The following is a 21,298-nucleotide window of genomic DNA, read 5'->3' as shown; positions in this document are numbered from 1 at the left end:
TGCTGCGTGCGGGGAGAATTGTGGCTTATGAGCGCAAGCTCTGCGAAAGGCTTTGCGAGCGTCGGAGGCTCTCATTGAAGTCCGTGCAAGGAGTGAGATTTCATGAGGTTTGGGATATAAGGGTCGTGACTGCGGTCGTTTGTACATCTCGGTGAGAGCCACCGTGGGAGGGGGGGTGTCGGAAACTGTGGTTTGGTCCTGGCATTGTCCTTGGAGGTGGATGTGATGGGAGGCTGGGCAAGGCTCAAGAGAAGTCCTCTTTCAGTTGTCCTGATAGAGCTGGTGCTTTCTGCACTATACTTGAATGTCTTTTGTTTCCCCCAGGAAACAAACAAACAAAAAAATTACAGTAGCATCAAGAAGAAGGCTCTTGGTTAGGTGAAATCACAGAACTTGAGAGTGGCCAGAGCCCAGGCGGAGCCTCGGCAGGGCTGGCACGTGGCAGCAGAGGGGAGAAGAGTCCTGCGGTGACCAGGGCTGGGAACAGAGCTCACCTCTCTGTAAGACGGCAAAAGAGGAGGGAAGCAGCAGCAAAACCTAAATAATACTGGAGTGGGATTTTTGACGTCTCTACTGGTTTCACATGACCTCTTCAGTCACACATGTCCAACAGCAGTTATCTTTAAGTCCTCTGAGTCACCAGCTCACACTCTTTGGGACCAGCAGACAACTTTGAAGCCCCAGCTGTCTTTCAGAGTTCAATGCAAGTCCAACAGAGCTGTTTAAGCCCGGGGCTTCCTAACACTTATGGTGTTCCCCATGCCAGCTCTGCACCTTCTCCTGTGCCTCGGGAACCGGCTTGGAAATTCTGAGTGTTGAGATGTAAAGTTTTGGAAGGAAATCTGTTCATGCTTTAATTAAGTAATGAATCATCTGAGTCTTTAAAGCATGAAAATAAATGCGGATAATATGCAGGTATCTTCTCTGGGGGGTGTCAGCATGCTCAGCGAGCCCCGGGTGTTTTTCTTGGATCTCGCCAACTCTAAAAGAGATATATAACAATCGGTAGATTAAAAAAACTCCCCGCCCTACGTTAGACCCGATGGCACCCACTCCTCCATCAGCAAGGACCAGGAAACAAAGGCAGGACAGACGTGACTCTGCTTGCGCAATGCCCCACGAGCAGGCACAAGTAGGAAGGGACCCGCGGAAGAGCCGAGATCTCGCTTTGCAGTCGGGCCACGACGAAGGCAGGAACAAATCGGGATATGACCGGGTCCGTGACTCTGTCCGAAAGGCAGACGGAGACCGCTCGGTGGTTTTCTGCACATTAGCATCTCCTGCCGTAGACGCTCGATGGCTGGTGCTCATCCCCCCCGGCGCTCCCCACCTTTCTTTTTGCCACGCTGCCCCGTTAAATTCAGGCGCGGGAGCCAGCACCGTAGGGCTAAATTACTGTGACGGTCGTACCATAGCAACTGTACCTGTCTGCCTCTGCCAGCTGCAAGCCGGGAAGCTGTTGAAAAATAATCATCGTTTGGGAGGAGCGGGGAGCTGAGGAGCGGCGAAGGGAGGCCGCAAGACAATGCGTTGCCGCTTCCACCGGCACGGCAAATCTGTGCCGACTGGGGAAGGGAAAGGCCCCTTTCAACATTAGCCTTTAAAGCAAATCTCTTTAAGGAACTGAATCTCTCGCACGACGTTAAAACCTCGCAAAGTAGGATTAAATGCGGCAAAATTAAGAAACCAAACCTGGTTGTGGCACCTGTTTAAAAATGACTTAAGTGGAGGGATATTAAAATTTTAAGACCTGCTGCTGTGCTGGTGATGGAGGATTTAAAAAATAATAATTACTGTTGTTCTTTTTTTTTCTTTTTGCTTGGTTTTCAGAATTGGTTTCTTTCTGTTTAGCATGCAGCCTAATTGCGTAATTACACGATAGACTGGAGTAGAATTTAGTGCGTGTAATACCAGTTATAAAGAAGAGCCCTAATTATGTATATCTTCTCAGGTAAATAATACATCAGGGGCATGGAGTGGCCTAATTACTGTTCTGAAAACCTGCCTAATGACTAATTTACTTGGAATTTCAGAAAGCTTTTGATAAGGTCCCTCATAAGCAACTGTTAAGGAAAATAAATCAAGGAGGGGTAAAATGTTTTGCTACGTTTTTAAACAAGCCATTTAAGCAACGGGAAACAGCCACTGCCTTCTGGTCTTGCATCTTGAGGAGAGGGAAGGTCCCTTGGCTGCCTGTTGGTCTGGGACCAAGCTGTCGCGTTTCTGATCCTGCTTCACCGCAAGCTCCAAGGAAGGCTGCTGCTGACTGAGCCCTCCACAAAAATGGGACTTGATGTTAGCAGGAGTCTTGTGGGTAGATTCACAGCTCCTTGGAAGAGGCACATCTACATCCATATAGTCTCTGGCACTGGCAGTATTTGTGATACCGAGCATCTGAATATCTTTTGGAGATCTGGTCCAAAATTCGATAAATCCAAAAAAGGCTAAACTTTGCTTAGTTTTCTGCATGCGGAAGAGACGGGGAGCGAGGGCAATCCAAAAGCCAGACTAGCTTCTCTAGGGCTGGTTTTTAGGTGGATCTCGTGGGCTTCCTTTGCGTGCTGGAGCTGGGACCAGTGCCGCCGTTATTCCGGGGAGCGTGGGGGGCATGTCAGGGAGACACCGCAGCGAAACTTAAATCAACAGCATGGGTAAATGAATCAACTGGTGGTCTCCGGTGAGAGACGGGCGCTGAGCCGACAAGGAGGGGTAGGAGAGGCAAAGACTTGCAGGTGGAAGAGAGGAGAGTCGCGGCGCAGCCTTTAGCTGGGACAGAGGAATCCTGAACCGGCTGGATGATGGGGATGAAGGAGGAGAGATCGATGAGGACTGCAAAGCCTGGGCAGGGGGTGCGGTGGGGGGGACTGAGCCGCGACGGTGGGCTGGGGCAGATGTGCCAGGCCAGTGTGGTGGCTGGAGAGGGGAATGTGGGAGGGTGGCATAGGGACGGGGACGCGGGAGCTTTGCAGTCTCCCTTCTGCTCCCAGACCGCATCACCTTGGCCACTGTGTCTACCAGGATGATTTTTTTGGCACGTATTTGTGGCAAAGCATCGCTTTATTCTGCCACGGGCACGGTGCCCGCCTCTTCCCCAGATTCACGGTTTTAAAAAAAAGAGAAAAAACACGCACTTTGTTTGCAAGACCCTCTGCCACGCTTATTGCAACAGTCCCCCTCGCCCCTGGACCTTGGGCTCTCCTCCTTCGAGCACGGCTCTGCCCCGCTGCCTCTCAACATCTCCCGGTACAGGCAGGTTTGGCAGCTTGGGCCGGCTCGCCACCACTGCCCCCTCCCTTCACAACCCCCCCGCTTTGCTTTTGGGTCTTTTCTGGGAGAAAGCATGGCTGTGTATTTCCAGAAGAGACGTGGCGGGGGCAGCGGGAGGAAATTAGCACCAAAGGGTCCTCTGCCGAGCAGCCGTGGCGGAGATAAAGCAAGAGGATCTTTGTGCCTAGCCGGCGACATGCTAATTGGCTTTCCTTCCTAGCAAACTTCGCAAATGATGCTCTTTAAGTCGTCAGCAAGATAAACAGTTGCTGCGGCAGGTGTGCCGAAAGCGCCGTCTGGATGTAATTAGACGTGTTCGCGAGAGAGCATCCCAGAGATGTCGAATGGTGCCGTTCATGCTGGGCGCATCCTGGGGGACTCATGCCTGGGGACTCATCCCGCTCTCCATTCCCCTGCCACGGGCAGGGCTGCTTTTGGAAAGCGTCGGTCGCTTCCAGCCAAATTCGGGGGGACGCAAAGTGGAAATCTGACTGGTGTTGATTTCTTACGAGTCTAGTGGAAATCAAGCCTGAGAAAAAGGGAAAGGTGTTATTTGTGCTGTAGTGGTGGAAAGGTGGAAAATTCCTCTCTACGATACATCAGAGAGTCTTCACGTGGGACAGGGAGGGGACGGCCACCCAGGCTGGACACCACGTGTCCCATCGCCACGGCCCACAGAGCAACGTGCTTCTCGTGTGCCTTTCTCTGGCCCCAGTTCTCCCATCAAAGAGAAGTCCCTGGGTGACTTCTCTTTCTTGCAAGGCCAGGTCACCCTTTTGCAGGACTTCTAGCTTTTCTGCTGCTTTTGCCATGGGGCTTTTGCTTGCTTTCTTGTACCGAAGATGTTCGCGTTGCGCTGCCTTTTTTTAAAATGACAAGGCCCTCCGCTACCTTCATGGATTGATCGAAGCCTTGTATGTCCACGTGAGGTTGGTAGAAAGCAACCGTGGCTTTGCGGGTGGTGAGCTGGAAAAACGGGAGAGATGCGGCTTTGCAGAGTCACCCGTATGGGGAAACTGAGGCTGAAAAGGAGCCTGGGGTCCCCGCTTTGCTCCCCAGCATCGCTGCCCAGCATCGCTGCCGGCTGCTGAGCTCCTTAGGAGTAGCTCAAAGGCCGCAGCATCTCTCGGTGCTCGCTCCTGCCTCATCAAGATCTGATGGTCATCACTGATCCCGGAGAGCCTCCCGAGTTGAAGATGTCATTCTAGATTTTTGTGGATGTAGGACGTTCCTGATAGGAGGCCTTGTTTCGAGGAGACCCCTGTCTCCTGGGGAAACGTGGGGTTTCTCTGAGACCTGGGAGTCTCTCCCCTTCGCTTCACTGTGTTGTTTCACTGCCCCATCTAGCAGTTCATCAAAGCTTCCAGGGAAGGAGTTGCAGGTGGTTTGCGGGGATACGAAGCTGTGTACCGTCTGGGATGAGATCGCAGCACCCTGGGAAGGCAGCTTTCTCTGCGGGGGATGCATGACCCTGTCCTGCCGTCACCCAGCAGTGCAGGAGAGGGACGAGTGGGAACCACCTGTATCCAGCTGAAAACGCAGGAGCTGTTTGAACACTCGTGATCCCACGTGAGCTGAGGATACCGGCTTGAATAGCTCCGAAATCTTGTCGCGGTGAGGCTTGCCACAACTCCAACCCCAAGCAGACAGGGCTGTGCTTCGTTCAGGTGGTGTGCAGGACGTACCCCACCACATCCACAAGTGCAGCACGACCGGCAGCTCCTGCCTGGAAATGCTCAATGCCCAAAAGAGCGATTCGCGGGGAAATGCTGTGGCGGAGCTCGGACACGTGCGGTGTTCGGCTTCCCTCGGTACGGGTGGCCAAGAGGGGAGCCTGGCTTTAGACCTGCCGCGGGAGGCTCTCCGCAGCATGGCCAGAAAACTGGCCTCAAGAAGGGGTCCGTTCCTTGGAAGCGGCTGAGTTCGGAGAAGACGGCAGCATTTCTCCCGGCAGCGCGAGGCTGGCGCCGAAGAACGGGAATCGCATAAAGCGAAACCCAGTTTTGCTGCGGCAGCAGATCGAGAGGCCTCCAAACAAAGATGATGCTCCTGGGCAAAGAGGAGAGGAAGCTGGAAAAACTGATGATCCATGTAGTAAAGAACAAGACGCGGACGTGGCTGTCCTCCTCCTGTGTACCGCTGGCTTTTCATAGGGGTTTTGAAGGCGATTTGATTATCCAGCGGGACTGGCCGGTGCAGGTGAGAAGCCGCTGCGGGAATGAAGGATCAGCTTTGCGGTGGGGCCAGGGCAGGCAAGGACCTGCTTTTCCGCATCGCTTCGTCTGCGCGGCCGCGGGCGGGGGGTCCAGCGGGACCCCTGGTCTGCTGCAAAGTCCCTCCACCCATCGTCTCCTGCCCCCGGAGACGGAGGCGGCAGCAGTTTGCGCTTGGTTCAGCGCGTCAGGAGGCTTCGCTCCTGCCTTGCCCTCCTGCGCATTCATTTGCTAATTTTCAGAGGTTACCGAGGAGACGTTATTGATGATGATGATGATGATAATGGTAATAGGGGAGATAGGTGGCAGATTAATTCCTGAACTCTCTAACAGGATTTAAGCTAACAAGAGAGGAGGGCTTTTTTCCTCCCTCTCTCCTTTCCCTTCCTCCTTTCAGATATTTCCTGTGCTGGGGATAACAACACCAAGGAGTGTTAAATTGGCTCTGAATGTCCACCCCTGGCTGTCCACATTCTTGTAACGATTTCATTAGCTTGAATTATCCACGTTATTTTCTTGTAATGGGATTAGCCGTACTGGAGTCAGCTGAAGTCCTGGAGCGGGAGGCGGGAGGGACCTTCCGCTGCGTATTTCATTAACTCTCTCATGCAGGGGGTGGAACTGGCCACGGCTCAGCCCAGGGGCAAAACCATTTGCCAGGGTCCTGCGTTCCTAAAGGAGGAAGAAAGAAAAAGGACCATTATTATTTTTCTTTCCCCCCCACTATAATCAGCAGATCGGCACAGAAGCAGAGACTGGCAGGGAGGTAATTTGTTGGGGGAGGGAAGGTCCTGTTTGGGGGCAAGGGGGGAAAAAAAATAATAAAATGAAGACCATTGCAAAGCGATTGAGTGAATTCTGCTGGGCTGACGTGTGGCTGCAGCCTGCTGCTGGGGAAGAGGTGGTGCAGCAAAGGAAGGGAAGGACTTCTGTCTCTTTTGGACTCGTTGTCCCTGCCCAGAGCCATTTCTGATGAGCGGTTACGCTGCCCGGCTCATTCGATTGAGCTCTGTCCTCGGGCTGCCAGCAGTCACGAGGCGGGATTTAGGCAGTGGCAGGGCTTGGGGATGAGAAGGCAGTGGGGAGAGAGGAGGAGGTGGTGGCAGTAGATGGCAACCCACGAGAAGGTTGGCAACCTCGCTGGAGGTTTTCTTGGTCAGCTTCCCAACGTGGTTATCACTAGTTCGTTTTTCATGAAGGAATATAAACCAGAGAGAGGGGTTTAGGACTGCCCCATGCAGTGGGACATCTGTACATGGCTGGAGGAACCTAAGGGTGATTTTTTTATTTGTTTTCCAAGAAGGTCTGCTCTTCTGGCGGTGAACAGCAGTTGGTCTTTCCAATCATCGCATGGATTTGCAGTGTCAGTTGTGCTTTCCCCTGCAGAACTTGGCAACCCGAGAGTCCTTGATCAGCTCATAGCTGAGGGCACACCAAGATCACACGTGATGAACGCATCTTTGCGTTTGGGACTTGAAAATAGCGATCAGGGCTGGACAGGTCTTGGCCTGTCCCAGGGAGCTGGTGGTTTAAATGCTCCTATTTGAGACAGGGAATGGGATGAGACGGAGGGGATGCTTCCCAGCTGGAGTAATGTTTACCCTGATCTGAAGGTACCTGTCCCACGAACGAGCGTGTGTGAACGGCCGACGTGGCTGCCTGGGGTGGTGGTGGGGCCAGACTTAGACACTGGGGGCTGAGCGAGGGTGGGGAGAGACTTGGAAGCAGGGAGCAGAAATTCAGACAAAACCCGACGGGAAAAGAGGAGCTGTGGAAAGAGGTGGTGGAGTCAGCTGCAGAAGATGGCGCTGGCACTGGCGTACCTGGTGATACTAGGGTGGAAGCGCAGAGGATTTGGGGCTGTGCTCACAGCAGGAGAGCGGTGATTGAAGGCGAGGGAGCTGCAGGGTGGGAACTTGCGTGCCATGCTGGCGGAGGAGGGAAGAGGGTTTCTGGAGACCACCTGTATCCCCATCCTCCTCTGTCCTCCGGCTGCTCGGCCGTGTTGATGAAGGATACGCAAGCACCTTCTAGTAAACAGACAAAGCCAAGTGAGCAGTATGTTGTCTACCGAGCTAGGGTGTGCTCTGTTTAATAGCAATATAATGTCCTATAATTAGCAGGCAAAGGACTTGCCTCCCAGCTGGCCTGTGCCAGAAGGATATAATTACAATCCCAAGGAGTGATGTTCCTCTGACCTGCCGCCAGCTTGCAGCGTACGTCTTACGCCGTGGAGGAGAAATCTACTTCTCTTCCCTGTGTTCAGCCAGGGAAGCAAGGGGATGGCTGCAGCACTACTGGAAGAGCTGCCAAAGCATCGGGAGAGCTGCTGGTACCCGACAATGCCGTGTAGAAGTACTGGATCCCTTGTGAGTGGGAGGGAGGGGATGTCCCTTCTGGCATCTCTGGGAACATCGCATGTTTCTGCTGAGCTTGGGACGGGTGACATGTTGAGGGAAAGGTTGTGGTTGTCTTTATTCCGCAGCCATGTGGATCGTCGCTCAGCCAGGGCCAGTAGAGGCTTTTACTGGTTTCCCAGTAAATCTGGATCGGCACAAAACAAAGGTTCTCGTTTAGGAAATATCTTAGTTGCAGCATTTGTTCGGGGCTGTCATCCCTTCCAGCCAACAGCGTGAAAACGTGCCAAGCCTGGGAGAGCAAGCACAGGCGTGAGGACAGATTTTGCCAGCCTGGCTGGCAGCTGCCTGCGGCACACGGGGAGCACAGGCAGAGGGAAGAGCCACGTCCTCCAGACGCACCGCACACCTCTGCACGAGCTCTACCCTCCCCTCCGGGCCCTGACCCCCACTCGGGATTTCAGAGGACACCCGTTTGGACGCTGTTTTTCGTAAATATGTGGGGAAGGGAGCCGGGAGGCGAGGGAGCAGCTGCGTGCACGGCAGGTCGCTGGGGGCTTTGCAAACCTGCCGCCTTCGTGACAAAGTTCTTGCCCTTCGCTTTTCCCCCTCCCACCAAACTGCCTATGTTAATTATGAGCAGCTCCACGGGGAGGTCGTTCATACAAGACATTTGGTTTTGCCACACACCTTGGCTGCACTCATTACGGATGAAATCCCAGCCCGGTGCGGTGTCACCAAGGACTGTGGGGGTGCCCTGTCAGAAATCCAGCCCCAGGCTGGGCACATGGGTCTGGTGGGGACAGGACTCGCCAGAAAGGAGGTTACAGTCTTCTGCGAAGTTAAGCCAGGCTGACTGCAAACAAGTGAATGTCTTAAGAAGGAAAGGGCTTTGCTCCTGCAACCGCCAGGTCCTTCAGTGCTTGTGCTGTGGCTGAGCCCTGGCTCTGGTGCAGGGGCTTGGGAACACTTGGAGAAGACATGGATGCCGGTGGGTACAAATCCAGAAACCACTCAGGTTTCACGCTCACGTTAACTCTGGGGACTTCTCTGTAAACCGTCGTGCTCGGGGCGAGGAGCCTGGCACGGTGCTGTGCTCCGCGCCAGCAGCAGGGTTTGGTGCCAACGCTTTCTGATCTCCGTCCAGTTTGCCACGGAGAGAGGAGAGAGAGAGAGAGACGTCAGCTCCAAGAGGGACCCGCACCCCTGGGGTGCACGCTGCGTTTTCACGCCGTTTGCGCCCATCGGAGCTGCGTGCTGGAAAGGGAAGGAGGTGGCAGCGACACCGGGTCTGAGCTGCTGTGAACCCCCCCGCCTCTGCAGCCATCCCCACCCCTGGGGAAGCACGTGTTTTAAAGCAGCTCGGGGAGATCTTAGGGGCGAGCTGCAGTTTAGCAGCCTGTATAAAAGCTGCTTTCTTCCCTCCCCTGTCATTTTGCTTGGGTTTCACCCGGGAGATGAGCTGCATCCCTTTTCCTTCTGCCATCCCCACTCCTGTGGCTTTGCCCGTGGCAGCCGTGGCACAATCCGTGCACGGCTGTCCCGGAGCTGGAAGGCTGCAGCATCGATGCAGCCGGTGTGGGAGCAAATGTGGTGGCACCTGGCTTCCCCAGGTACTGGGAGCCTGGCACTGCGGGGGGTAGTTGGGTTCCCTCTGCCTCTCTCCCCCCAGATCCGGAGGAAATAATTGGAAAAGAGAGGTGTGAGTCTCTGCCTGGCGCTGGAGAGGAGAACATTAAAGGCCCGAGCTCTCCACTTCATTCGCAGCTCCTGGGATGGTAATTGCTGTGTTGTGGTTTCTAATTAGCGCCGCAGTGGGGGGGAGGGTGTTTTACTCGGCAGCCCCGGTGGGGTCAGCCCTGTCTCTGTCGCGCCCCTTGGCTTTCCTCACCCCCCAGCTTTGCCTACTCCCCCGTGGGAGCTGCGCTGCAGCTTTCTCCAACAGACCCATCTCTCTGGGACCCACTGGTGGATACCGCTGTCCTTCCTCTCCCCAGGGAGATGCCGGTGGCCAGCCCTGCTCTGGATTGGGCCCCCACCACCTCTGTGCGTCTCCCAGCATGGGTGGCTCGGGCAGCTCTCGGCTGGGGAGGAAGGAAAAGCCAGCTTCTTCTGTCTCTGCCCAGGCTGATGTGGGTCACCGCGGCTTCCCCAGGGACCCTGAGCCCCAGGGTCCGTAGCCGTCCTGCTCCTGCCGGGCACCTCCTTGCCCATCCTGCGCGTTGGGTCTCTGTGTCAAGGGGAGACACGTGGTGTTTTAACGCACAGAGCGAGTGTTGGCCGAGACCTCCTCCCTTTTGGCAAATATTCTGCTCGTATTCCTTTAGCAAATATTCTGCTCCCCCCAGGGAACGCCCGTGATGTTTTCCGCAGAGATTGGAGCAAGCGCTCCCTTGCCCGTGCCACCCACCAGCTGTCTTTCCTAGCTAGATGGTCATCTCCTTGAGCCAGGAGCTCTCTCCTTACCTCTCCCTTAACCCAACTGGGGCACTCGAGGTCCCACAGGGATGCTGCAAGCGAGAGGAGCCCCCGTCACCCGCACCCCCTTGCAGGAGGACCCTCCTGCCGCTGGAAACCCCGCGACGTTCTTGCCGCTCCCGGAGCCGAGCATCCCCGCTGGCCGAGGCTGCTCCCTCGCCTCCGCTCGGGTTTGTTTGTTTGTTTGCGTAGCGCCAGCTCGAGGCGGGCAGGAGGGAGAGAGGGAGGGAAAGCACCAAGGAGGAGACGTGCGGATTCATTTTGAGGCCTCATAATGGTACATTTACACACCATGTTGCCTAAGGAAATTGGGTAGATGAATGCCTGGTCATGCTGCCAGTGCACCAGGTTAACTCCCAGGATTTAGCTTATATCATTTCACGAGAGCGTTTATGGCCTTTACTGTGTTTATTCCCAGGTGCTCTTTGGCACTGCTGCATCCCAGGCTCCTTTTGTGTATGCACGCGTGTGTGTAGATTTTCAAATAAAATAACACATCTATTCAGACCCGGTCCACATTAAATATTTATTGCCTGCAGTTTGTGCATATGTGTTTGATAAATGGGTGTAAGGGGAGGGGAGGAGAAGGGGAAGCGGGAACTCGGATGCAGAGAAAGCACCGGCTTTGTCTTGGAATTTCTCCAGGGGACGGCGCTGGAGAGGGGTATCTGGCGAGCGCTGCCTTTGGGTCTGTTTTCAGGCTTTTGGGACAAGGTCCAGGCTGGTGGGATGGCTGCGTGCTTTGGTGCTTAAGGGACAAGTTCCTTCTCCAGGGACAGGCATGCCGTGACAAGGTTTCTGCTGCCAGCCCTGCCCAACACCCTCCAGCTAAGCAGGACCCCCTTATCTCCCCATTCCTGACTTCCCATCCCGTTGGCACTCAGAAACTTGTCTGAAACGCTGCTGGATCCGGGGGTTGTTGTTCAGGACTTGGGTCTGCTGAATTCACCTGTTTCCCTTTAAACATTCAGCAAGCTTAAATAAAACCAGTTTATTCCATGAAAGAGGCTGGGTGGCTGGCTGCAGAACGGGAAACGCAGGTAACCAACTGAAGTGTTAGAGCGAGGAAATCCAGTCTTAAAAATTATGCCCAGCATCCGCGGAGCAGGAGGATGACACCTTTGCAAAAGTGGTGCCTGCAACGGGCTCTGGGGATGGAGGAGCTATTCTGGAAAGAGAACAGGTCTCCATGGGGCCGTGCTCTGGCTCATGCCTGTATCCTGTGCACTCTAGCCCCTCTTCAGAGGTGCAAATAAATCTGTTTCGATGGCAGTTTGGAGCAGCCCTGCCTCCTGGTAACCTGGAGATGCTTTTTGCCCGCCATGAACAGGGCATGACATGCAGGCTGTGTCTTTGATTTCTGCAGATCTCCTAAAGGGAGGAGGAGCATAGCTCTTATATTAAAGAATTTTTTTGCTTTGTTAAGGTTTGTGACCAGAAAGGATGACGCTTGAAATCCAAGCTGAGTTTTCAGCTGTTACTAGGTGCTTTGGACATGGGGCTTACAGGGAAGCAGAGCGGCCGTGGAACGACTGCTCACCTTAGTCCTCAGCGCTGGGAAGCCTGCAATGTGGGTCTGCAACTGGTAGTGCTGTGGTTTGTGATGAAATGATCGTTCTTCCCTTGATCTCATAGTGTCTTTGCTTTTCCCTCTCTAATTCACAGCACCTTTGGAGAGCTGAAGACTGTCCGGCTGCCCAAGAAAATGGCAGGAACGGGATCCCACCGGGGCTTTGGGTTTGTGGATTTCCTCACCAAGCAGGATGCCAAGGTGAGATGTAGTCCTCCCCCTCTGGCACCCTCCCAGCCTGGTCTCGGAGCAGAAGGTGAGGAGAGGAGCCTGGAGGCTCTGTCCCACTGAGGCTTAGCCTAGGTTTGGGGCAGGCTGTTACCATTCACCAGCAAAGCTGCGCTGAGGCTACAACCCCCATGTGGGCGACCACTGGAGGTTACACGACAGAAACTGCAACCTAAGCTGTAATGGGCGTAAGTTTGGTGCAACTGATAAAATGGCTAAAAATCCATGTAATGTAGAAGGACAGGGGCTTATTTTTCAGGTTTGTCACGAGCAAGGTGAGAAGGGATGGTTCTGACCCGACATTAACACACCAGGAAACCTGAGTACATGTCCTGTCTCCACCACTGCCTTGGTTTTAGGGGAGTTTTGGATATTGTGGCTGTTCACTGATGTGTAAACTCCACAAGGCCCATGTTCATCGATTCCCCCGTGTGTTTTGAGACCCCCCTGTGAGCAGCCTTACCCTGGTGTTTTTCAGACAGTAAGCATAACAGAAGAGCAGTAGTTGCGAATTGGTCAAAAGGACGGGCAAGCAGAGACAAAGGGCTGTGTCTGCTTTGCCTTGCTGAACACAAGACCAAAGATCAAGTTCTGTAATAACAGTCATTGTCTTGGTGCAAAGAGGGGACCTAGCTGTGCTGGGCTGGCCAAGGATGCTTTCTCAGAGTGGTCTGCGCTGGCTGTTTGACAGCAGTATGGAAAATGTCAGCGGCAGGCAGCGGTGCCTGGGAAATGCCTTTCTCAGCACCAAGAACTGAGCTCCTGAAGCCTACAAGTTGAAAGCACATTTTGCTTTAACCAAAAAATGCAGAACCCGTCGTTCCAATATCTTGACATTTTTGCAATCTGTATGCACTTTATGCTGCAAAATATTCCATAGCATTTTAAGCCGGGGTAGATTGCTGTTCAAAATGCTCTAGTCTATTTTTTTTTTTTAAAGCTTTCCTATACGTTTAAGTTCCATATTTGCAGAAATAACAAGGAGATCGTAGCCTGTGTGATAGTATTCTGCTCTCACCCTTTGTCGGAGGTTCAGGAGCAGGCTGGACCAGGCGTGATCGCCCATGTGCTGGGCAGAAGAGGGTCCTCGGCGCTGCTGTAAGCTGCTGCGTGGGCACTCCCAGCGCCGGAGCAGCGCGGGTTTTGTCCCCGCTGCTGGCAATTTGCACAGTATCTGGAAGAGGAATGGTCGTGGGATGTTATTGCTGAAGTGAAGGGATCACACGGCTCCACTGGCTCCCCGGGACTCCAGATTTTCAAGACTGTGAGCAGGGATGAAGGAGAGAGGAGCGGGGAGCCAGCATAGCCCATGTTTATGTTTTTAGACAGGATTCATTGATCCGGGATCACAAGGGACTATTAGATCATCCGTTCCAGTCTGACCTCTCCTATAACACAGTACATAGAGTTTCTTTGTTAGTCCTGTATTGATCCTAATTCAAACTTCCTTCCGCTCAGCGTTCGTCCTCCCTTTGGGAGTCAGCTCGCTGGGCAGCGTGGGGTGCAGTGAGCCCCCCAGGAGCGTGGTTCCTTTCCCTGCGGCTCTGCTCAAACCCCAGCTCTGGGCAGCTTTGCTTTAACCTCTGCTTCACACCAGAGTTGTTCAGGCTTCATTCCTGGTTTTTGAATTAATCTTTTCCTAAGGAAACTTCAAGCATTTGATGGAAAGGTGCATACAGGGACCTGGCTGGTTCTTGACTGTTGCTCAGCCGCTGGTTTGGGGGTGAATGAGACAGCACCCGCTTTTCTGCTTGGTTTCTGGAGGAAATAGGGCACAGGCTCAGGGTCTGCCTTCCATCCCTCCTCAGCCCCTCGGGGACCTGGTGGCTAATTCCAGCTGCACTGGACAAATAGAGATCTCAGCGGTAGGAAACCCGACTATCACTGGTGGATGCTGGCAGCCAGCTGGAGGGGAGAGAGCTGGGCAGGGCATTTACTTGGGGCACTGCTGCCAAAGCTCGCAAAGGCCATGGGAGGCAAGCGTGCAGGGAGAAAGCTGCCCTGTGGAAGAGCGCTTGGGGGGTTTTCTTCTTCTCCAGCAAAGCGGCTCTTCTTCCTTCTTCTTCATTTTTTTTTTTTTTCCGCCCTCATCTCTTTGAGGGATTTAATTGTCTCACAAGTGGCACATCAAGTACACTCCATTGGCTGTCTGGAAGAGGATGCGCTGTGTATTGATGAATAGGATCCTGAATATTGTAAACACAGACATAATTGCTTAGAGTTTATTGCTAAGTGAAATGAGAGAGGAGGGGAGTGGGCCTGAAGACCTCTGAGCTGAATAGCTGTGACTGTCAATGACATTTTTGCTCAGAGTGGTAATCTGGAAATCGCTTATAAGCATCTTATAAAACAGGATGGTTTTGTAATAGAATAGTTAGGGCGGCTTTGTTGGGCATTTAAAGCCTGTGACCTCCTGTGTTTGTCTTTTTCTCTGAGCAGTCACGGCTGCTGTGGGAGTGCGTATGGAGATTTTCCAAAGGCAGGACAGAGTTGTGGGGCTCCCCCTCTGAACTCCCCGATGCCGTGCCTGCAGACCTGTCCCGTCGGGCTGCGTTTCGTCCCCTTGGCCTCCCCCGATGCTCTGCCACCCGCTCAAGGGGAGCCAGTCCTGCCGAAAGGTGCTGTCACGGGAGGGGTGAGCGCCTGAGCCGCGCTCATCAGGCAGCGGGTCTCTTTGCCTGCAGGGGAGGTGATGTCCAGGCAGGGCACGGGATGCTGCTGGTGGTAGCATCTTCTCCCCATCATCTGCTCGTCCTTCAGAGCCCCAGCCTCACGCCTGGCTTTCCCACGGTGATGTCTGCAGCCGGGGCTGTCTCTTGCGTAGTTTGACGGCTCCCAGGGTGATGGATGGCCCTCGACTGGGAGCGTTACACCACCGTCAGATGAAATTAGCAGCCCTCTCTCTTCTATGTCGCGAGCATTTAGCAGATCACAGCACGCACGTGCGTGAAGCCAGGAAATTGGGAGGAACCCATGTCAAAGACAGCAACAGGAGGGACAAAGTAATATTCACAAAGAGGGTTTGTATGCCTGCTGATCAAGCCCTTAGTTTTAAATCTCCAGTGCCAGCTGACCACTCGCTGGGAGCGCATGGAAGTTAGGGATGAGAAGGGGAACTTTGATCCGCTGGCAATAACAAATTAACTCCGGTTAAGGAAGCATTAACCGTTTGACACGTTTCGTGATGTTCCCTGTGCAGAACTGTTGTGGAATTGTTTTTATTTTTGAACTATTAACTGGAAGCCGAGTTTCCACTTTTCTCCCCTGTTGATATAAAAATACATCTGGTCTCCAAATAGAAATTGCCCATTCGGGAAAGACAGTCAACCCTTTAAAAATGCACACACAGGGAAGGAAAAATCCTTGTGTGCAGCTGGCATCGCAGAGAGCATCCTCAGTTGGGACCGGTTCTTGCGAGGAAGGGAAATTTATCAATCTCCTAATGTTGTTGACCCTTTGTCCCTCTAATGACTCCAGCCTGGAGGCTCTTCGGCTTGAGTATTTAATAGGGCAAGGGGGAATCTATAGGCAGAGCAGCACTGTCCTCCAAATTAATTCGGTATTTAGGGATGGAGCCGTAGCACTCGGGGGTGACAGGCGCGATGGTCCGGTCTCTTGATCTCTGCCTTTCCAACGCTCCGGCGCAGCAGGCTTTGCTCCAAAGCAGTGTCTGTCTTGTCCCGGCAGCCCAGGCTTCACGTGAGTTTATCGGCCACCTCTTAATTTTGAAATTCCCTTACTGAATCCCACAGACATTTTTAAGCTGCTCTTCCAGCCTCTCCCTTCCTTTCTCTGCTTTTCCCTGCCCTGTTCACCTCTCCATCCACCACCTGGGCTCTAGCCCTGCCCAAGCTGTACTCAGAGCTAGCGACGAAATCCTGCCGCACTGAGCCGTGACGTTAAACTTGAACCAAACTCTGCAAAATCATACTCGGGAGGGTTCAGAAATGACATTTTTAAGCATGCTTGCATCCTGTTTTCTAGGGCGAGAGGACCGTGGGGTTTTCATGCAACCCCTAAAGCATTTGGAGAGCAAAAGAGACCTGTGAGGAGGTTTGCCAGGGCTCTTCAGCTTTCGGTGCTACCTGGCGGTGGGTGTATTACCAAATGCAGCAGCTTTAATGAAATCCTTTTTTGGCATTTAAGGATTCCGAGCCTCGTGTGGTGGAGGTTCCCCTTTTCTGTAGGATGGTGTAGGTGTAGGATGATGCGAAGCCGTGGTAATTAGAGGTCTTTTCTCTCGGATGAGCGGACACCACACCTGTCTTTATCCCTAGTTTGGATACAACTAAACAAACCTCTGGCCATTTGATGCTTTGGTCTTCAGAGGAGGTGTCCTGGGAAGGTAGGCACTCGGGTGGAGGAGCCGTACCCCAAGAATAGCTCCTGCCTCCAGCCCCACTTTCTTTGAAAGCCAGCCTGCTTGTCCTCATTTCATATTTCTCATGTAATTAAAATATATTTTTTTCCCTATCTATCTTTTCATTTGGAATAGCAGCAGTGGCAAATTTCCTCCTCCCGCTGGAAGATTTCCAGCAATGCGGATGTATGGGGATGGCATTTCTCCCCTTCATCCCTTTGTCTTTTAAATCATCGGTGGTTTCTCTTTTTTTCCCCTGAAAAAGTCTCAATTCCTCTCAGAGCAATGAAGAGCTAAGGTTTATTTTTTAGCTCGTTTCCAAAGGAATTGACATTCACGTGTTTTTCACCTGAGATGCGTGGCTTCCCTTCTGCAGCCCCAGCTCCGGGAGCCCATCTGGAAGACGGGGCTGTGTGGAGGACGGGTCCCAGCACGCCCTTTCCCGCGCGGACTGGAGCAGCGGTGAGCCGAAGGGGTCCCCGCCATCTCGCTCTGGCATCCCCAGCTTTGCTTTATCCTGGGTGCAAACCAGCTCATTTTGGGAGTGCGCCTGGCTGGGAAGGGCCAACGTCACCAGGCTGCTGGCAGATGCGTCTCTCCCAGTGGGTTTCTTTCATGTAATGCAACTTGATGGCAGCATCTGCCTTCCCTCTTGCTCCCACGACCTTTCCCAGTGCTGCCCGCAAAACTGGAGGATGCCTCATCCTGGACTGGGCTGAACGGCTGCGTGTGCTTGGCGGGGGACAGAAGCAAGCCTGCAACGAGGAGGACGTGGCAGAGCAAGTGGCTCGGACGGTGAGAGCCCACCAAGCACCACCACACGTTGCACCACGATGGTGGGCACGTTCGGCGTGGTCTGCCCTCCTCCGTGACCTGCTGCAGAGCGCAGCGAGGTTGCTGGGGCCGTATACTGTCTTCCAACCTTCCTCTTCCTCGTGCCGCGGGAAGTGAGAAATTAAAAAGTATAAATTAACAAATGAGACCTGGCGATTAGAGCTGCAGTTGTTTGCCAGGCTTTGGAAATGGCTCTTTGTGCCAACGTAAACAGCCATCACAACTCCCTACTGCCACCTCCCCCCGAGTGTTTATTTAAGCCAACACATTGCTCTGCTAATTGGATACCATTCCAAGTGAAAATAGGCCCTTAAAACAACAGCAGTGGCAAATAAAAACAGCTGTAGCTGCAAAAACACCAGCCAGGCTTGCAGCCCTTCGGAGGGGAAGGCACCCCTCAAAAAGGAGGCATGCCGCCCTGCTGGGGTCGGTCCCCGCGGAGCTGGCGAAGGTGGGGAATCTCAGCGATGCTGCGGAGCAGGTGGAGCTGGTGCTCCTCGTTTCTCTTTTTTGTAATGTATGAGAATTACATGAGCGAAAGGGAGTCGGAAGGAGGGGAAAACCCAGGTTACTGAGTGCTGGTCACTGGAAACGGGGAGGTTTTTTGCGTTTTGTAACCTGGCGGCTTAGTCAGGAGTGGTTGTGGGCAGCCAAAGCCTCTTGCAGGGAGAGCCCTGTGACATTTGGGGACAACCGCAGGGGTTCAAAATTGCTGTTTAGCACACGGCTCAGAGGAGAAGTCTGGGCTTCTCCGGGACAACTTCGGTGCTGTTTTAGGGGCCTCCGGATGGGCAGACACGTCCCTGTTGGACAGTGGGATGTGTTTCTGTGGTCCTATAGCTGCCGTATTTGTTCCAAGGGTGTGAGTTTGCAGAGCTTACAACCTGACTTATTGCCAGCCTTAGCTGGGGTTTTTAAAAGAGCATTTGGGGCTCCTTTTCTCTACTTTCTCTCCTTTTCGCTGTTTTCCTGAATGCCTCTGCTGGTTGCCTGCAGTCATAGAAAGCCGGCTGAGCTACTGTGGTGGCTGGCACGCATGTATTCGACATCAGCAAGAGACTATAGCTGTACGGATGTTATTAAGCAGGATCTAACAATGAGGAAACCTCTGGATTTCTATAACATAGCAAACCATGATAGGCAAAAAGAGAAGAGGACTTCTGCATTGGCTTCTGGCTCTGCCACTTTTGCCGTCACCACGGCCAACATCACCGAACGGTTGGCGAGAGGAAGGCAGCTTTCCCCGCTGAGCTCGTGCTTCTTCAGACTCCTTGTCCCCGAGCAGAAAGCAATCTCTCCACTCGCATTTGAGCTGTGCTTTACTGCGCGCCAGCAGAGAGAGCGGGGTGGCTGGAGAGTCGCGAGGATGCTCTGCTCGTCCTAACCCAGCGCTGCTGTGCTGCCCGTGAGGGCCCTGGTTTAGAGTTGACCCAGCTAGTGCTGCCCCGAGTTTTGAGAGCCTTTCCCGGCTCAGGTGTGGTCCCAGGGTGATGCAAGGCTGCAGCCAACCTTGAGCTGCTTGCTGTGCTGGATTTCAGCCTGCTCCCTAGCGAGCAGCGGCAGCCTCCAGGAATGGCGATGGGTATTTGCTCTGCTGCAAGTATGTAGAAGATAAATGATCAAGTCAAAGCCACTGATGGAGATGGATCCTGCCCCATCAGAGCAAAGCGCTCAAAGTAGGGTGTTCTCTGGTGGCCTTTTAGATTCAGGGCAGGGGGAGAGACATCTTTTCCTCGTGTGAGCCGGTTTTTATTTTATCCCTTATTATTTTTTTCTCTCTTAATTCTGCAGAAAGCGTTCAATGCCCTGTGCCACAGCACGCATTTGTACGGCCGGAGGCTGGTCTTGGAGTGGGCAGACACGGAGGAGACGGTGGAGGCCCTGAGACGGAAAACGGCAGACCATTTCCACGGTAACGTAGCAGCATCCTTCTGGCCTGTCGATACAGCCCCGGCTGGCGCTGTCCCATCTGGCACACGCTGCCAGTCCGTGCCAGCCCTTTCCCCGCCGCTGCCGCCGGCTTTGCCGGAGCTGGCAGGTAGATGCTGGAGCCTGACAATGCAAGCGCAGGGGGAAGCAGGAGGCATCCAGGCCACGGCTTTGTCTGACAGCTCTCTGCGTGCGTGTGAGCCGGTTAACTCTCCGTGTGCTGGCCCTGCCGAGGCACCTCGATGCCACCTGCCAGCTGCGATGCTTTTGCTCCATCCACCTGCACCCCAGGGCGCTCCGTAGGTGGGGACGGGCTCTGTGCAGGCAGCACGCAGATTAAAAAGGACAAATAATTTGGCCGTCGGTTGAGATGCGGAGAGGGCTGTTTGGATCAGGTTCCCGAGAATGACAGCTCCGCAGATAACAGCACTGCAGGCTCCTATTGACAGCCATCGACAGGCACAAATGCATTGCTTGGCAAATATTTATGTAGGAAGGGCTCCCCTGGGCTGGTGGGCTAAGCTGGAGATCAATGCTCTTCCTCCTGCATCCCCTCCCAGCTTCCCCTCTCCATCACGCACGTGCCCGTCGCCCAGGGGCTTGGCATAAGCAGTTCTGGGGCTGCACGTCGCAATCCCCGGCGGTGGAAGAGCAGCGAGCCTCGCTTATTTAGCGAGCCTGACTCCAGTGGGACCTGGCCTCACGTTCATGAAATAGTGTGCATAGCGCTGATTAATACAGGCTGGGGAAGCTGCAGTTTGGTGGTGGAAGGGCTGAGGGTGGATGTGACCAGAGAGGTGTGGAGCGAAGGGGGATGTGCTGGGAGCCATGGGCACATCTCCAGCACGGTGCCAAAAAGGAGACCAAAAGGAGCACAGCAGTGTCGAGGTGCATGGAATGGCCTGGGCGTAGAGCTGTGCTGCTGGGGGCATGCGTGAGGCAGCCGTGAAGGGCAGGCACTGCTGGGGATGGATGTGCCCACCCAGAACCCAGCGCTGGAGGGGTGACACATCATGCTCGATCACAGTAATGTGAGTCTCCACCCGGGTGGAGAAGGCAGCAGGCGAGATGTCTCATGCACCCCATTTTCTACAGAGGATCTCCTTTCTCCCTTTCTACTCCGCTCAGTCTAGGGGGAAAAAATAGTCTTGGCTTTACAGTAGCTGCAGACTTGCAGCAGATGCTGGCTGCTGCCTGCGAGCTCTGTCGCTTCCCTGTTTCCCCCAGGCTCAGCTTGCTTCCCAATTTCTGTCTGCATTTGCTCCAGCCCGCTTGTCCGGGGTCTTCCTCACCGAGGTGGGGACTCTGGGAGAGCGGCAGGAGAGCGTTTTCACGTCCCAGGAGGGATGCTGCCTTGGAGCTCTGGTGGCTCCAGGGGGCTTGGCTGAAAAACAGGAGCAAGGTTATCGCTCCCCATCTTTAGGGACTGAAAATGCGATTGAAGGCAGCAGTCATCACTGCGCTCCAGCCCATCTCGAGGAGAGAGAAATAACATTCGGTGACTTCAGCCCCGTGTGGTGCACACGCACGTCCTCCGCTGCAAAACTGCTGGTAGCTAATCCTGCGGCAGAGCGGGATCTGCCAGAAGCGGATCTCCGTAACAAAGCCCATCTGGGGCACGCTAGTGGGCACCTGGGGCTGCCTGGTGCCTGGGACCGGGTCTCAGCCTCTCCGCGCTGCACTGCCAGGCTGGAGTTTCACGGGTGGGATTTTATTTCTTCGGGAATTGTCCTCTCCTGATTTCAAGGCGGGCTTGCTGCGCGGTTTCTGGCAGTGATGCCCGGCGGCCCCGAGGAAGGGAGGGAGCTGCGCCCTGTCCCTTTTGCTGTGGGTGTGCAGAAGGCGATAGTGATAGCGATAAAGAGGGAGAAGCTGCAGCTACCGCTCTGCCTTCAGCTGCCGTGGGGATGCTCCTTCATGTTTCCTCCCCAGCGCAGCTGCAAGCTGATTTTCCCACATGGAGCCAGGGTGGAGAGGATACAGAGCATGCACAGCATCGCTGCCCTGCCTCGAATCCTCCCCACGCCTTCAGCCTACCAAACAGCCAGGCTGAGACCGCGCA

General features: G+C 54.0%; 1 protein-coding gene across 1 annotated transcript in view; it reads left to right on the top strand.

The window, feature by feature from the left end:
* Window positions 1–21,298, top strand: part of RBM19 (RNA binding motif protein 19) — a 71,102-nt gene that overhangs the window by 34,541 nt on the left and 15,263 nt on the right. Inside the window, exons 22-23 of the mRNA XM_052796216.1 lie at window positions 11,981–12,086; window positions 19,099–19,219. Coding sequence (XP_052652176.1) covers window positions 11,981–12,086; window positions 19,099–19,219 — 227 coding nt within the window. The remainder of the gene's footprint in view (window positions 1–11,980; window positions 12,087–19,098; window positions 19,220–21,298) is intronic.

This window comes from Harpia harpyja, chromosome 9, assembly GCF_026419915.1.
Source record: "Harpia harpyja isolate bHarHar1 chromosome 9, bHarHar1 primary haplotype, whole genome shotgun sequence".
NCBI classification, from domain to species: domain Eukaryota; kingdom Metazoa; phylum Chordata; class Aves; order Accipitriformes; family Accipitridae; genus Harpia; species Harpia harpyja.
The sequence above is the reverse complement of the archived record's forward strand: the minus strand, read 5'-3'. Positions and strand labels throughout refer to the sequence as shown.